Here is a 16,633-nt window from a genome sequence, read left to right on the forward strand (position 1 = left end):
TCGGCAATACACAAGTCTGGTGGCGGGATGGGCTGGCAGCACCCAGCAGGCCTGCCAGGCCCGTCCATCCCGCTTGAGGAGGGATTAGAATCAAGGTTTAGTTCCATTTATTTTTTTTTCCCTTTTTTTCTTTTCGTTATCAAGACCAAAAAAAAAAAACCCAAAAAAAAACCAAAACCCAAAAAACAAGGGGTGAAGCCAGGGCTGGTCCTAGGAGACAAACGACGGGGATGGAGGCGGGGAAGGAGGGGCAGCAGACAGACAGGGGACGGGCGCTTCACATTACATCCACAAAGAACTCACTGGGGTTGCCCATGGCCATTCGGAAGGACTGTCTACTGGCTGTCAGTTCGGGGGGCACAGAGGCCAGGTCACGGCCCGGCGGCGCCCCGGGGGGCCCCATGGCTGAAGGTGGTGGAGGCATCAGCAACATGGGGGGGCTGAAGAGAGGGGGGAGGCCGGGTGGCCCGTACGACTGCTGGCTGTGGTGGCTGCGGATGCTGTGAGCCAGAGAGTGCTGGCTACGCTGACTGTGCTGGCTGGCCGGCACCGAGCGCTCGCTGGCCGCGCGCTCACGCCGCATGCTGCTCCTCGTGGTGTGGTCCGACTCGCTCCCACTCCCGCCTGACTTGGACTCCCCGGTCTTCTCTCTCTCCTTCCTCCTCTCGCTGCCGCTGCGATTGGAACCGCTGCTCCGGCTCCCTGCGAAGTGCACAAGGCAAGGTTAGGTGACAGCTCAGATGAGCCAGGAAGAAAGGATGCTCCTCTAGGCAAGAGAGGACTGCAGCACAGCCATCTGCCAGCACAGTCCATGCTCTCAGTCTCCCTTCAACTCTGAGTCCCCCAACCCTTCTGAGATGGCTTTTGCCCTGGCTTCCCCCACACACAGGGCCTTGCCTACACAGCCTTTTCCTGCCACTTCCCTTCCCTGAACAGGGCACCTGCCCACCTGCAGGCATATTTTAGTCCTTTTTACTCACCTTCACTGTGCTGGCTGCCTGCACTGCCCCCTCCATAGCTGTAGCCTGGGTCAGGGAAGCCGGGGTGGGGGTTGTATGGATGAGGCGGTGGATACTGATACGGGAAAGCCATAGGCCAGGGTGCGGCTCCTGGGTGGGGAAGCGGAGCCAAAGTGTCCTGATCAGAGGCACCGCTGGAACCATCGTGATCGTGAAGAGAAAGATTAGCCATGTCTGCAAGAAAGCAGAGAAGAGCGGTTAATCCAAGCGGAAAGACAACCACGTGTGATGAAGCAGCTGCCTGTCCACCCTTGCTGATGGACAAGGATGGGGTACACAAGGAGAGGCAAGAAGCTGGCACTCTCCCTACTAGTCAATGCAACCATTTGAGCTTCCTGGCTGAACAACAGCCAGGCTGTGCGAGTCCGAGCTGCCGCTCCAATAGAGACCAGCTTGGTGGGAAAGGACCACATCAGAGCTACAGCTCACCCTGCCAATTACTTCCCTCTTATTTGAGCACAACCCAGTTGTCTGAGCACCACCCCCTTGCCAGCACTGGAAGTTCAGAGCCTGGAGACAAAGTCAGTAAAGACCAAGACTCTGCTATGGCTGCCCAGGAGAAAAGATCACATAGTAGGTGACAGTGTCATCTTCCACCTTCACCACCCCAGCAGCATGACAAGGGAGCTGCGATATTCTTCCTCAGTCTCTAACAGGGTCTTTAGAACAAAGGGCCCAGCCTGATGGCAATGGTGGTAGCTACGTCCCCACAGTGTTAGCAGGGCTCTGCAGGACCTCAACCCCCCTCCATCCTCTCCCCCCCACCCACGCCAAGTGCCATACTTCCACAGAGGTCCCCGAAGATGTAATAGCATTGCTCCGAGAAGGTGATCTTGTTCACGGTATGTCGGATGTAGCCAGCCTTCAGCAGATTGCTGGCATATTTGCGGGATTCACGACGGTCTGTAAAGCCCTCCACATGGTGATAGAGCCAATCCACTACATCCGAACCTGCCACCAAACACCAGAGTTAAATACAGCAACAGAGAGGAAGACAGTGGCCCTTGAGGCAGTGGGCCACACTGGAGCCAAGACTAAGTAGGCCAAAAGGTGAAAAAGGACTGCACAGCCAAAGGTTCAGTTTGTGACTCTGGCCTGGTCAACAGTTTATGGTGACAGTGATGCTCCCTTGGACATCTGCTTGGAAAACAGGCCACCCATTCCCCACTCTCTGCCTCTGCTGCAGGTAGCAGTCTCTTACCAATGAAAGCATTGGGGATGGTGATCTTCAGCCACATGCGGTCACGCACCTCCAGGCCTGACTCTGGTGAGGCCATGGCTTTGACAATGGTGGCCATGTCGCTGTGGATGGACAGGTGAAAGTCGTCGAGGCCTGTGGCATGGATGAAGGGAAGGTAGGCAGAGATGAGAGGGGACAGGAAAGACAACAGGGCTACATGGAAGCATCACACAGGAGGAATGGGCCAGGGAACAATTCATTGCAGACAGCCTTGGGGTGCATGCTGTGTAACCCCCCCCGTTCCAGCCTTCCGATGTCATCCTTCCCATGTCAGCCATTTCACCTTGTGCAAAAACCAGGCTAGAGTCTCCTTCCTTCCAACCAGTCCCAAGCAGCTGAGATCCAAAAGCTGCCAACTGAGCCCACACAGGCCAGCAAGGGAATTCTCTGCTCCTCACAAATTGACAACAAGCTCCTGGCTTTTGGCCCCAGCTCTCTAGTCCCTTGCTTCAGGGCTCTGTATACTAGAATCACCCAAAACCTTCAGAAAGCAACCAAAAGAGCCCTGTGCTCAGCAAGGACCCTACCCCACTGCAAGGCTCTTTGCTCCCAGCTGCCTCCATCCTGCCCTATCTGCTGTCTTGGAGGGCAATTGCTCCAGGGACAAGCTTGACTCCCTCTGGTCCGGCACTCTCAGCCGGTAACCCCTGACTGCTCTGAGCCTTTCCTCTGCACCTGCTGTGCTCCTGGATTGCACCCAGGCTCTTCTAGGCTCCTTACGTAGAAGGCTGAAAAAGGTGGTATTAATTCACCCAGCCAGAACTCCCACTGATCCAAGCGCCTGCCTGGTGAGAGCTGCCTCCCTTTTAGTCCCCTGGCAGGGCAGACCGTGCCGATCCCAGCTGTCCCCAGGCAGATGTATTGCTCCTTTTACAGCACAGTGAAGGCGAGGAAGCCCTGCAGCGGGTGGAGCACGGAGGCACAAGGACTTACGTTCAGTCTCTGGGATGGAGCTGGTGATGGAGGAGCTGGTGGAAGTGATTGTGCTCATGGATGGACTCATACCGTACGCTGGGTAGGTGCCAGTCATCGCTGCCGTGTGAGACACCCAGGCTGCCGGGTCGATGGGCCGGATGGGCTCACCTGCAGTGAAGAAAGAATCAGTCAGTAGCTATAAGAAATTATGCCCTCATCAAATCAGCCTCTGGGGAGGGACAGGGACTCAGCACAGCCCATTCCATCCCCAGCATCTGCCGGGACTCACCCGGATCGGAGCATGGAGAGTCTGGCCCAGCCCAGATCCGCTGGGGAGCAACTGGGAGAGAAAGAAGAGAGGGAGGGTCAGCAGGAGAGGTGCAGAGGGAGAGATCCCCCTATGGCTCAAGGGGGGGTTTCTCTTTCCTCTGGCGCCCCGAGCAAGTGACCCCCCTGCCCCAGTGAAACGCGTCCCCAGCGTGATGTGGGAAGGAGGGCTGGGCTTATGGGCATTTTGGCCTGGGAATAGGACATAGCAGCCTCCTAACAGGAGTGCTGAAACCCCATCAAACCCCAATTCAGTGCCACATGGAGTCACACACACAGGGGAGGAACAAGACAACAACCAAGTAAGTGCTTAAGGCAGGGCTCTCACATGAGCTGGGCACCAGCGTTAAGGGTGGGTCAGCTATCCACTTACTCCTGGGTAACGAGAAGCAGCCCCGGGGGCTGGGGTCCCAGCACTTGGCCACCGTCAGGGTGATGGGCCTGCAACAAAAAGGCAAGAGTTAGAACAAGAGCCCAGTGGCCCAAACCTCTACATGATGGGCAGATGCTGTATGCTGCCTCTCTCCTGCGAGACAGGGAGAAGCTGCCAGTAAAGTGCCCTGGTCCCCCTCCAGCTATGGATTTCCTTAGTGGCATAGACAAAATGACATGACCCTCCTGAGGTTTGCTGATGACCCTAATGACACGGCATCCCCACAAAAAAGGGGCACAGACCCCAATTCATCACCATTCTGTTGGCTGCAATTCTTGCTTTGGGCATGAAAACCAAGGAATCAAAGCAACACCAAAAACCTAAGTTCTGAGCTCCAGCAGAGTCACTGGCTGAGCCACTGGCAGAGGTGGCTGGAAGACACGACTCACACACCCCAAGCACACACCGTACAGCTGCCCACGGAGGTAAGGAACAACCTGAGTACTTACCCCGGCTTGTGCACAATCTCCCTCAGCACCCGCACAGCATCATCATTGCTCATGTTCTCAAAGTTGATGTCATTTACCTGCAAAAAATGCAAAGAGGTGAGTCCCAGAGATGTGACCAGAGGCTGAGCTGCCCACTCAGCTCAGCAGTGACTCAGCTTCCCTCTTCCAAGCGCAGCTTCCTGGGTTTAGCCTGCCAAAGTGTGCAGGGAGGCTTCTGGGACTTTTCTTACTGCTTTCCCAGGCCCAAAGATGGAGGTATGTGGGCGTGAAGTACCTGCAAGAGCATGTCTCCTGGCTCAATCCTGCCATCAGCTGCCACAGCGCCACCCTTCATGATAGAGCCAATGTAAATGCCTCCGTCCCCACGCTCATTGCTCTGTCCCACAATAGAAATGCCCAGGAAGTTGTATTTCTCTGCAAGGATGGAAAGAGAAAGAAGTAAGACACCATACAGCAGGAGGCACGAGCAGCCCTAACCTCAGATAAACCACGTGCTAACAATGGTCGCTTGCACCCCTGTCCCAGAGAGATGTCCTGGGACGCAGAGAAACTGGGACGCAGAGAGACCAGTACTTCAAGACAAGCCACCTTCCTACAGAATCCATCTCCTCACTCCTCCCCGCATGTGTTCTCTTTGCCCCCTCCCTAGTTCCCCTCTCTGTCACCCAATCTCCCTCTGGAAGGACTGCAGGCTCCATGCACACCTCCCACTCACCCATGTTCAGCGTGACCGTGATGATGTTCAGGGACATGGTGGAGTCTGTGATGCTGCTGAAGGACGATGACTGCAACATAAGTGAAACATGAGATGTCCTCCTGCGCCTCAGTAACATTCCCAGTGCCGGCTCCCTCCACTCATGCTCCCTGCCGCTCCCTGTGGCATCACAGCCACCACCACAACTCCAGACTTATGCTAGGAGTTTTGCAGAGCCAGAGGGCATCAGCCACAGTCCTTATAACCTCTCCACAGCCAGGACAAGGTCTGTGGTCTCAGCTCTTGAGGCTACATTGGCTTGGAAATGTTTACAGCACTTTATGAAGTCTCAGCATTTGAACACCACCTGTCCCCAGCCGTGCCCACAGCAAACACAGCCGAATCCCTGATCAGCCCTGGAGCACTGAGTGGAGAGATCCACCAGGCAGCCCGCCTTGCCCTGCACTGCCCTCCCCAGGACACCCAGCCCCTGGGTACCCGCTCAATGCGTGGAGCCTTCTGTTTCCGCCGGCGTCGCTTGTGCCTCCTCATTAGACGGGAAGCACTGCTTTGCTCTGTTGAACTGCTAAACCTAGAGGCAAAAGTGAGAGTCAGCTCTTCTGCTGCCAGCATGGTGGCTCTGTCAGCAAGAGAGCCACAGAAATGGCACAGGGAATAGAGGCTGCAGGGATAGACAGGCAGAACATGTACGCGGGGGACAGACAATAGCAGAGGGGGCTGCTGAGTGAGACTTTAGACAGAGGCAGGTCTGAGCAAGGACCCTGGAGCCCAGGATTACTGTGCCTTGCAAAGGCATCTTTCTGTGCTGCGAGGCAGGGGGAAGCTAGTGTTTCTCCAGGACCTAGGCTCTCCTACCTGCTGGTGGAGTCATCTTCATCTGAATCGAAGAAGCTGGTGGTCTCCAGCTCACTGCTCATGAGCGTCGAGGAGCTCTCGTACCCGCCCAGGTCTCGGCGCCGCTCTCCCTTCACTGTCCCATTCACCCTGGGTGCTATGAAAAGAGAAGATCAGTGCGCTTGAGACCGGCCACAGGGAAACAACCCCTTTCCTTACTGCAGGGCTCATAGCAAACTTCCCAGAATGAAACTAGCCATCAGACAATCCCATCTAGTGCTGGCCAGCTCTGAGTCCGCCCTGGGATCAGATCTATCTTCTATGGGATACCTCTTCTATCGCTACAGGATGGGGAAGAGGCTGATGGGCCACTAGGAACAATGCTGCTAAAGTTGTGGAAGACCTGCAGCTGGTTCCTTGGCAGAGCAAGGACCAGCACGGAGTGGCAATGCTACAGCACACTGCCTCCTGCTCTTGAGGCTTCTACAGGAGACATCTCCTTTGCCCCCAAAGGTTTCAACACCAACCTCTGATGCAACATAGGCATTAGCTCCTGCCTCCAGGAGGAGGCTATGGCCTCAGAGCACTGAACAACCCTTTTAAGCTGAGAAGGTTCTGCAGAGCAGGCAGAGCTGTGCCATGTCTGGAGCTAGTGCTCCCACCATGCCCCAGCCATGCCCTGCAGAGCTCTTGCCATGTTACCAACACCTACCATGCTCAGGCCCATCTTTCCGACGAGGTCGTTCCCTTTGCGATGACACCACCGAGTCTGTCTCTGTCTCATTGTCCAAGTTTTCCCGACTCCCCCCAGTGTTAGGGCTGCAATGATATAAAAGGAACAAATATGTCCAACAGAGAACAACTTAAACAGGCTATTTCTACCTCTGTGCTGGCCAGCACAAGCCTCCAGCCATCAGCTGTCTCCTTCTTGAGGAACAGGAGCAGAGGTGGTGGGGAACAACCACGGCACATCTATAAGTGCAGGACAAGGGACTGAGGGGAGCCGTGCCAGCTCTTTGCCAACTTCCCTGCGCTATTTTCAGCATGCCCTTGCTTGTTGAATAATGCAGCTCCACTTTGAATCTTCTCCCAGCCCCATTCTCCTCCCCTCTGGCTGGCTGTGATCCCTGCCAATTTGGGTAGGAGTGTCCCAGCCCCTGGTCCGGATTTACAGCAAAGTCACTGTGCGTCCCTCAGAAACCAGGATAGGTGTCCAGGTAACTTACTGGAAAGAGGGGGGCCTGGAGTCTCCAATTCCTCCTGTGCGCTCCATGGAGGGTGGCAGCTCTGTCTGGTTATCGGCACAGACCGAGCCAGCATCTGAATGGGAACCCTCTGCAGACACCAGCTGGAGGGACAAGAGACAGAGAATGAAATGGCTGAGGCACTGGGAAAACGTTTACAAGAGTGGCCAAACGAGCTGGCCAAACGCCTGCCTGGCCCAGGATCTCATCTCTGACGGTGGACAGCAGCAGATGCCCAGGAGCGGGTATGGAACAGGCCAAGCATGTAGCAACATTCCCCCTCAACGCCTTCCCAGACACTGGCTATTTGTGGCTCAGGAATTCCTGACCCAGCGGTGAAGTCCGGGTGGCTGACAGCCCTGCTTGGAGACTCTGACATCATCTGCACACCCACACTGCACAATTTTTACGCTCAGGTGACCTTTAGCACACGTCCTGTGGCAAGGAGTGGATTCCCCTAGTTCTTCTTACATTGGAAGAGGCAGCTACCAGTCGTTCCTTTTCTCGATTTTTACCAGCCTCTACACCTCTGCCTTTGAGCTGTGGCACCCAGCAGGACTTTCACATTCCCAGCCCATGATGGGAGCTGGGGGTAACAGAGCTCAGGGCCGAGCCTCACTCTGAAATAGACTCCAAAACATACTTTTTTTTTTTTCTGGTTTTCACAAATACTTTGCAAACTTTCAGCTTGTGCCCAGCTAAGTGGCCTGGGCATAGCCTCCAGCCAACCTCTGGGAAGCTCGGCAGTTTCCCCAGTGCATAAATTCAATAAAGGGTCAAACCCCGGGAACTATTTATACTAGCCATGCTTTAGGGCAGCCCAGGCACACCCATATCTGTGCCTCTGGCTCTAAGAAACCACAAATTTCAGGGCTCAGGGGATGAGGCAGAGCCTCTGCTGGAGGAACGGGCTCGACAGTGGGATGAAGCAGGATAGCTCAAATGAACTCAGTGGAAAGTGGTTTCCCCAACATCACTCCCTATCCAGGTTTGTGCTCTCCCCACTTTCAAACTGCACGGAACAGGGCTAACTCCAATAGGGCCAGGCAGGAAAGCAACAGAAAGCCTCTTCCTTGCAAGAGACATTCAGGGACCCCCAAAGCAGAGGTGACAGGGCCCAGAAAGGAGCCCTCCCCTGGCCAGGCAGCGAGTCCCCAGGGAAAGGCTAGAGCTCTTGAGCAAGGGAAGATCAATTTCCATCTCTAAGGACTTTCAAGTATGCTTTTCATGTCTGCACCACATCTGTCCCCTGCACAGCATAGGGAAGCAGGGGGGTTGGTTCTCTCCCAGTGTCAGGGAGCGACCACAGGGCCCAGCGCCTTGATCCACCCCAGACAAAACAGGCTGTGGGTCAGCCTGGAGCCAGCCCAGGGAGGTGAGGAGACCAGGTCAGGTCTCAGCCTGTGTACTTGAACCAACTACCAAGCCATCAGCCATCACAGGAGAGGTCTGATCTAACAGAGGTGAGGGATGCCTCGCTGTGGGTCAAGGCAGAAGGATCATGAAACATGGGCTGGAAAGGAGCTGATTGCTGCTGCCCAAACTGTAATGCCCAGTATAAATACAGAGGCAACTCTGCTGCCTGCTGGTGAGGGGACCACATGTGCAACATGGAGGCAAGAGCAGATGCCAACCCAGGTGCTGGAGGCACAGCCTGTTTACACAGGTCCTGAGCACTTCCCAGCATCACTGATGAAACGCAAAGCTGTGCCCTGCCCACCTCGTAGAACTGGGGAAACCATGATAAAGGGGGATGGACCCCACAGACCATCATTAGGGCAGGGTGAGAGAGGTCTGCTGCCAGGGAGGCACTGGGCACAGAGAAAGGGATGCAGCCATGGCAAGGAAGATAGAGCAGCCCCAAGAAAGCCACAGCCAAAGCAGCAGACAGGGCAGAGAACACCCTGGGGTGCCAAAAGCTGCAGAGCCCGTCCCACAAGCCCCTGGACAAGCCCAACGGCTCCTGCTCTCACAACTGTCTAACCAGCTTGTCTCACACTCGGCTCAGCTTCCCTCCCTCCAGCAAGCTCCAGGCACATGCCGGGCTCTGCTCCTGGCACCTTCCTGGTGACTTGTCTTCCCAGGACACATCCCACTGCCTGAGGGCCACATCCTTGCTCTGGCAGCCACTGCCTGGGAGCACAGGGGAGAAGAGATGCTGGAAGGGGCCACCATTGCCTAGAGAAAAGTCATGTAACACTCTATGCTTGAAGATCTCAAGGCAAGACCAGGCAATTCGATCTGGACAGAGGGAACTAGCTGCAGGCAGCTGTCAAACAGCAGCAAGGAGGAGGGGGGGGGAGTGTTCCCGAGTGGGGGGACTGATGCTGCCACCTTCTAACACTCCTGGGGCTGGGATTTCCTCCAGGGAAGGTTTTGATAGCCACTCTGCACTTTTCCTGCCTCTTGCACTGTCAGGAAATATTTGCTTGGATCCAAGTCTCCGTCTTTCCCTCTAGCTAAAATTAGTACCAAGTTCCTAAAATAGCCTCATCTCAACCTGTCTGGCAGAGACAGCAAAGCAAGTGCTCCCCCCACAGCCCCCAAACCACCCACGGACAGGGAGACTCTCAGCAGGGATAGAAAAAGGGATCATCAGCCGTGCATAAAGGTCTCAGACTGTCATCACCCTTCGTGCACAAGAGCTGGTAGCGGTGCTAACTCCAGGCACATCTGCCCCACAAGGAGCCAGCACGCCAGAGCAGCAGCACGGTGCCCTGGTCACACCAGACAGAGCTGCGCCGGATCTATGCCACTCACGCTGAGCAACCAGAGAGCGCCTACAAGGAAAGCCAGCAGCTGCGTGGATGCGTGGACCACAAGGAAAAGCACGCCAGGTAAAAGAAGAGAAATGGAAAGGGTTCAGAGCCTCTGGGACTCCCCACAGAGCAGGTGAAAACAAAAGGCAGGTGGAAAGGGAGGAGTGGGGAGATGTCTCAGGGTAGGTGCAGCAGCAGCGGGGACGGTGGCCAGCAGCCGGACAGGCTCTTTTCCGAGGGGCCGGGATAACCACTAGAGGGAGGACGGCAGGCGCCTGGCCGCTGGCTCTTTGTGTGGGAGCCCAGCACACCCTCTCCTCCGGGTGTGGGGCGCGGGCAGGATCCCCCCTGCACGCTGCTCCCCTGGCCAGCACCCCAGCGGGAGCCAGTCTGGCAGCAGGGTGCCTGCCCGCCCAGTCCTGTCACCCCCACTCTCCCTCCCGAAATGCAGTCGCTTCATGGCTCCCCAGCCGAGGCCTAGTTGTTTGGTGCAGGGATAGAAGCACTAGGTCTGACCTAGCCTGATTAGCTGAGGATTTTCACTGTTTAGGGGCTATCTGATGGTCTCTGGAAAAAAGCACTTGGGTCTTGGTCCTGCTGCTGGCGTAGGTCCACACACCCTCATAAGCCCAAATTGCAGCTCAGCAGAGGGGAAAAAGGGATGACGGGCTATGGAGACTGAATACACCCCCCCCCCACCCCCCAAAAAAAGAGGGTCCCCTTGGGGGCAGAGGGAGGCATGCGGGCAGGGGACAGAGCATGTGCATGGCATGGCACGGAGGGAGAAGCTTGTCCTGCAGCTGCCCAGGCAGTACCTTTAGTCTTCAGGGCAGTCAAATCCAGTCTGCTTCACCAGCACTAAAGTCACTTAAGCCCTTTGCACCAGTCACCGGAGCAGGACTTTCCTTGGAAAGCTGACCCTGCCGTAGGGGCACACGGGTTACGCTGCGGACAGGCTGGGACCATCACCTCTGCCAGGCATCAGTGACCGCGAGCTCCCCACAGAGGCATCCCACATCTTCCCCGGCACAGGAGACCCAGCACCACACAGCCCCCTCTCCAGCTGAGGGACTGGAGTGTGGTAATCCAGCTCATCAGCTTCGCTAGCAGTCAGCACTTTGACAGTAGGGAGCAGTTCCCGTGCCTTACTTGGCACGATGCAACCAAACAGTAGTTTTCAGAGAGAGCAGAAACAGGCAGCGATACCGAAGCAAGGGGCTTGCTTACCCACGACACCACCCGGCCATTGAAGCAGGGAAGCTTGGCATTGTCATCCGAAATTTCTTCTTTCACCACCCTGCAGAAGGGAGAGGAGGCAGTCAGAGCTAGGTCCAGGACTTCAGAGGAAAAGGAGACTTTCCCAGGCGGGTGTTTGCACCCAACAACAGGCAGCCCAGGCCCAGGCTTGGGGATGGGGCAGGGAGAGAACCCTCCCTCCTGCTGCCAGGCTCCAGCTTCCTATGCCCACAGCCACGACTGGCAGGCTGGAGAGGAGAAGACAAGGGCAGAACAGGCCCTCCCGTGTGCATCCAGCTGTTTTATCCTCCGATTCACATTTTAATCAGTCAAAAAAAAAAAAAATCAGATGCATATTTCCACCAGTTCGCTTATTTCTAAAGAAATACATACTTCAAACCTCTTTAAAATGATCTGAAAGAATCACAACCTATGCCAGAGATTTCTAATAGATGAAAGTGAAATGCATTAAACATGCTGCCTCCCAAATGTTACAGTTGCTTTTTAATTATGTACATAATATTTCAACATCAAGCTTTATAGTTGTGCCACAATGTCATGTTCCTGCATTACACAAACAGCTATGTTATTATCAGTCTTCACAGTGGAGGGAGCACGGATAAATTTTTTCCCCCAACAGTAAAAACATCAGTTTTCTTTGGAGAGAAAATTTATTCTATTTTAAATATCACCAGGCACCTAAATACTTTTTCCACAGTGAGTCTGCAATCAAAACAACTTGTAAATTCACCAGATTCAATTAATACCATCTTTGATAAATCAAATTTAATGGCAAAATAGGCTTTAACAAGCTCATTTTCTTTTCTACTCAATGACGACATTTTAAGCACTCTTACTTAATACAAAGACGTCTTACAAGTAGTTTGTGATATTAATTTCCCCTTCCAAGCTATATCTAAGGCAGCTTGACACATATTGTGCTTAAAAAAAATAATGTAGTAACTAAACAGTGAATAAATTATGCTTGGGGGAAAAAGAATCCAACAGAAAAAGAACAAAAAAAAGAATGTGAAAACCAAGGGAAATTATGTATTAAAAGAAGTAGCTTATAAGTAACTAACAGAGTACACAGAGATGGGATCCCATCAGCAGCTCTGAAGGGTCCCCAAGCCAGTCCCCAACTCACGGAGAATCGAAGAGGATGCAAGCGTGGGACACAGAGCTGTGACCCATTGCTCCGCGCTGCCACACAGTCCAGGCACTGCCACTGAGTCGCAGCACACTGGGGCTCCCGGCTGCGCTCCCTGGTGTGCCAACAGCTGCCCAAACCGTCACTGAAAATAGGGCGGCAAGGCTCGCCAACACTCGCAAGGCATCAGCAAAAGGCAAATGAACACCGCTGGAAGACCAAAACCTGGGGAGCAGGCTTGCTCCACCCTGCCAGCCGCACTGGTTGCTCCAGTGTCACGCAGGCTCAGCAAAGGGCTGTCCCACAAGGTAAAGGGCAGAATGTTGCCACGTCCTTGCTGGCAGCTGGCACTCACGATCCCTGCCCAAACTGGAGAGCCAGCAAAGGGACTGGACAAATGCTGCTCATCCCCAGAAAGCACAGATGAGGAGGTCACGGTTTGAGCGGTCTAATCCACTCCCAGGATGTGCGTTAATTCCTCTTGCACAGATGGGAAAGCAGGAAAAAGCAGGAAAGGATCAGTGAAGATGGATTAAAACCCTGCTGGCTTAATGCTTCTTCACCATGCCCTGTGCCAGCCTCTGCTCAAAGCCCCTGCAGCCCAGGACGAGCATCAAACGCAGGCAGTCTTCCCCAGGACCCATCCTCTTCGGTGCCCGTGCCAACCCCTTCCAATGCAGGCAAGTTGTTGTCTCCTCACTTCCAAGCACACACACACACACCCCCTGGCCTGGCTGCACTAGCATCCATTCATACTGTCGCCAGCAGCCTGGACTTCATCCAGTTCCTAGAGAGAACTTCAGGCAGAGCCAATTTTCAGTGCCGTGTGCTGCCTGCTCGGGGACACAGAGCCCTGCCTGTGGGTGGAGGGACAGGGCGATGTATTTGCAGGGTCAAGGTGACAAACTGCTAAGCACAAATGAACTATTCCACTTTCAGTGGGGACAGAGGAAACCAACCCCCAAGACCCCCCGCCCACCCTCAACTGCAATGCCCGATGGAAAACAAGCTCCTTCTGTCCTGAGAGCTGGTCCCTCGTCATTCCTATTACCCCACTGCTGCCCCAGACATCCCAGGGGTCAGCTCCACCCCGGAGCAGTTTTCTCCCTCCTTCCCCAGCCACTACATTAGTTATCACTATTTATCACCCAGATGCCAGAACACAATGGATTATATATTTAGACTCTACAGAGCAAAAACTGATAGTGCTGGAGTTGGGCACATGCCGAGCAGGAATATTGCCGCAGCCCTGCTCACATCTGTCACCCCTCGCGCTGTCGCAGCTATTCGTGCCCTGCATTCCTCTCCAGCCTCAGCCCTGAGCTGTAGCCTTCCCCCCCGCACCTCTCACCACTCTCTTCAAGTCACACTTCTCACACAAACAAGACCGCAGGTTCACATCAGAAGCCACCAACCGAGCAGCCCCTGGGGGAGCTGTGAGCGGTGCCACGTTTCTCCTCCGCAGTTGCATGGGGAGGCAGCCATGAGATGAAACTGTCCTGTGGATGTGCTGGGAGGGAAAACATCCCGTGAATGTGCTGGGAAGATGATGGGGGTTGAACCCGGGAATCCCGAAAGAGCAGACCCAGAAGGAGCTCAGGCTCTCTCGGTTCTCTAAAAGCTTTTGCTTTTGGCAGGAGCCACCACAGCCCAGGGAAAACATCTGCCCCAGGCTGATTTCAAAGGGAGTGCTTTTAGTTTACCGTCCATCAGGGCAGCCTGGTTTCAGATTTTCCCATGTTTAAAGTCCTGCTGGGGGCTGGGCACAACACGGCTGAGAACGGTGGCCAGGAAAAAGCCCTTCTACGGAGAGGAAGCCCAAGCCTTGCCCAGGCGAGCAAGCGTGGGTCCAGCCCCCTCGGCACTGCTGCTCTGCATGGAGAATCGCCCAGCAGAACGGGCGCTCGCCGGCCCCCGTCCTGTCCCCAGGGCCGGCCGACATGCTGCGGCCAAGCTGCAGGCTCAGCGCCTGGCCCGCAGGCCCAGCGCTCCCTGGCACTCATCTGCCTTGAATTTTCCAACAAAGAGACCTGCGGGAGGGAGGGAGGGTTACAGGGGAGGCAGGCCGAGTGGGCGGATGATTCAACCGCCATCCCCAGCGACACGGGGCCAAGCCGGGGGGGAGGAGGAGGGGACAAGGCTCCGGCTGGCGCAGGAGCCCAGCTGGGGTGTGCAGAGGGGGCTGCCAGGGCTGACACAAGCAGCACATCTGCTCCCATGCAGCTGGGGGAGGGGAAGGGGCAGCCCCGGCAGCAAGGGAGGGAAGCGGAGGAAACCCAGCTCCAACCCTGGCTCCATCCCTACCCTCCCGCCAGCTTCTCCGGAAGAGCCGGCAGACCCTCTCCCCACGGCCTGGGAAGATGCCACACTCCCAGCTTCCCTCCCGCTCCAGGGAGCAGCTGGCAGCCTGGAACAAGGACGCAGAGGCAGGCGAGGGACAGGCGGGCAGATGCTGCCTTCTCCAGGGAGCCCCAGCTCAGCTCAGGAAATTAGAGGGTATTTTATATCACAGTCATGTCCTAGGAATGAAGGGAAGGTGGGGAACAAGAGAGCGTGCACAGGAGAGAAAGGAGGCCATAAAACCCAAGCCTCGGAGACGGCTGCGCCGTGTCAGGGACCCCAGGCTGCGCAGCCGTTACCAGCGCAGCTGCTGCGCTCCCAGCCTCCCCGTTTCCCCTCGGTGGCCTCCAGCCCGGGCGAGGTTGCGGATACACGGGAGTTTCTAGCTTCAGCCAGCTCTGGTCTCTCCTGAGCGGGACCCGCTAACCACAGTGGGGTCCCAGAGAAGAACTTGGATGGAATAACGCGAGCCCAGGGAACGAAGAAATCCAAGAGGCGTTGACAAAGGCTCCGGCAGGAGGATTTGAACCTCAGATGTGGATGCGGGCTGGAGCTCAGCAGCGATCGCTGCTCGTCTCTGGCAGTCCCGTCCCACAACTCGTCTATCTAAGGGCTCGCAATGGGGAGGATACTCGGAGAGAAGCAATCACGGGACATGGCGGTGAACAGAAAAGCTGAATCTGGAGTTGGGGGGGGTCAGTACCAAGAAGGGAGGTGAGGGAAGCAGGGCCCTTAAGCATATTAGACAGCTCGATGGCCAGGATGAAAACGAGTCTTATTAGGGGAGGTGCAGAGATTGAGAAGACAAATTGATTAGTGACTATTTCACACTAAAAAGATGAAAAGCTAGTAGAGCAGATAAAAAAAGTAAGATCTTTTCCTTCATTTAGTTCTCAACGAGAGGAAAGACCTTCACAGAACAGTAACGTTTTTCCAACATCACAAAGCCCAGAAATGCAATGTTAAACTTAATTGTCTATTACAACCCCTCAAAAGTGCAGATTAGGTAGGTCACTCCTCTGACCTTAACAGCCCCCATCTCCTACAGCCCACAGAACCATGAAAAAAAGAAAAAAAACCCAACCCCACAAACAAAAAACATCAGGACACATTTCTACCCAATAGCACAAGCTTCAGGGATTCACACACTGAATGTGAATGAAATGTGTGAAATGTGATCTCATTTTCAAGACCTTTAGTACACACCCCTTAGGGCAGGGATGTCTTGTATCCAAATAATTGTATAGATTAATAATGCTGCATAGCAAAATGAAGCACCTTCATGTGCTACTATCCAAATGTGAGCATCTCCTAGCTCCAAGCAAAATCCTCCTCCCTTCTGCAAGATGAAATGCTGGGGCCACAGGGACGAGCTCTGCAGCCATTTCACCAGAAGAGAAAGCTGGACAAGGCAATTCTCCAACAGAGTTGGGATTTTGGATGGGAAATAAGGCAATTCTCCAACAGAGTTGGGATTTTGGATGGGAAACACTCACCTGTTAGATTATCCCCAGACATGACACGTGTGCTTCCCATGGGGATACAACCCCCCCAAGGGCTACAGGCCCAACCAAAGAGTACACGTGTATCGGTGAGACCTTGGGCTTCGCAGGCAAACGGCACACATCAGACAGGATTAGAGGATTTGAGTTTTCTGTCTCTGTAAGCCAGGACATTCTTTGGGTCTTTCCCACTGTATTTTTACCTCCTGTGCAAGGAGTACACAGGTACAAACGGCACAGTGCACCGGGGTGAGAAGGTCTCTCCGAGTGTAAAGAGAGACCATCACTCTCCTATTTAATCTCCCTCCCAAGCCCCCAGACAGGGTATTCTGCACTGCTCCTCTATGCTGTAGCACAGGGTAAAAAGGGAAACACAGATTTGTGGATGGTTTAGCTCTGTCAGACCGTCCTCCCCAGAGGAGCTGCTGTCCTCCCGTCTGTCCCTGCACCCCGTGTGAATGTGAGCTCCC

General features: G+C 54.7%; 1 protein-coding gene across 1 annotated transcript in view; it reads right to left on the minus strand.

Annotated features, from left to right (window-relative positions):
* Nucleotides 1-277: 277 nt before the first annotated feature.
* Nucleotides 278-16,633, minus strand: part of DVL3 (dishevelled segment polarity protein 3) — a 31,489-nt gene continuing 15,133 nt past the window's right edge. The window contains exons 2-16 of the mRNA XM_075716220.1: nucleotides 11,163-11,232; nucleotides 7,159-7,280; nucleotides 6,645-6,751; nucleotides 5,954-6,089; nucleotides 5,576-5,669; nucleotides 5,099-5,168; nucleotides 4,658-4,797; nucleotides 4,384-4,460; nucleotides 3,875-3,942; nucleotides 3,464-3,514; nucleotides 3,193-3,342; nucleotides 2,221-2,352; nucleotides 1,803-1,970; nucleotides 981-1,193; nucleotides 278-702 (exon numbers count right to left, since the gene is read on the minus strand). Coding sequence (XP_075572335.1) covers nucleotides 278-702; nucleotides 981-1,193; nucleotides 1,803-1,970; nucleotides 2,221-2,352; nucleotides 3,193-3,342; nucleotides 3,464-3,514; nucleotides 3,875-3,942; nucleotides 4,384-4,460; nucleotides 4,658-4,797; nucleotides 5,099-5,168; nucleotides 5,576-5,669; nucleotides 5,954-6,089; nucleotides 6,645-6,751; nucleotides 7,159-7,280; nucleotides 11,163-11,232 — 2,023 coding nt within the window. The remainder of the gene's footprint in view (nucleotides 703-980; nucleotides 1,194-1,802; nucleotides 1,971-2,220; nucleotides 2,353-3,192; nucleotides 3,343-3,463; nucleotides 3,515-3,874; nucleotides 3,943-4,383; nucleotides 4,461-4,657; nucleotides 4,798-5,098; nucleotides 5,169-5,575; nucleotides 5,670-5,953; nucleotides 6,090-6,644; nucleotides 6,752-7,158; nucleotides 7,281-11,162; nucleotides 11,233-16,633) is intronic.

Source organism: Pelecanus crispus, chromosome 9, assembly GCF_030463565.1.
Source record: "Pelecanus crispus isolate bPelCri1 chromosome 9, bPelCri1.pri, whole genome shotgun sequence".
Classification (NCBI taxonomy): Eukaryota; Metazoa; Chordata; class Aves; order Pelecaniformes; family Pelecanidae; genus Pelecanus; species Pelecanus crispus.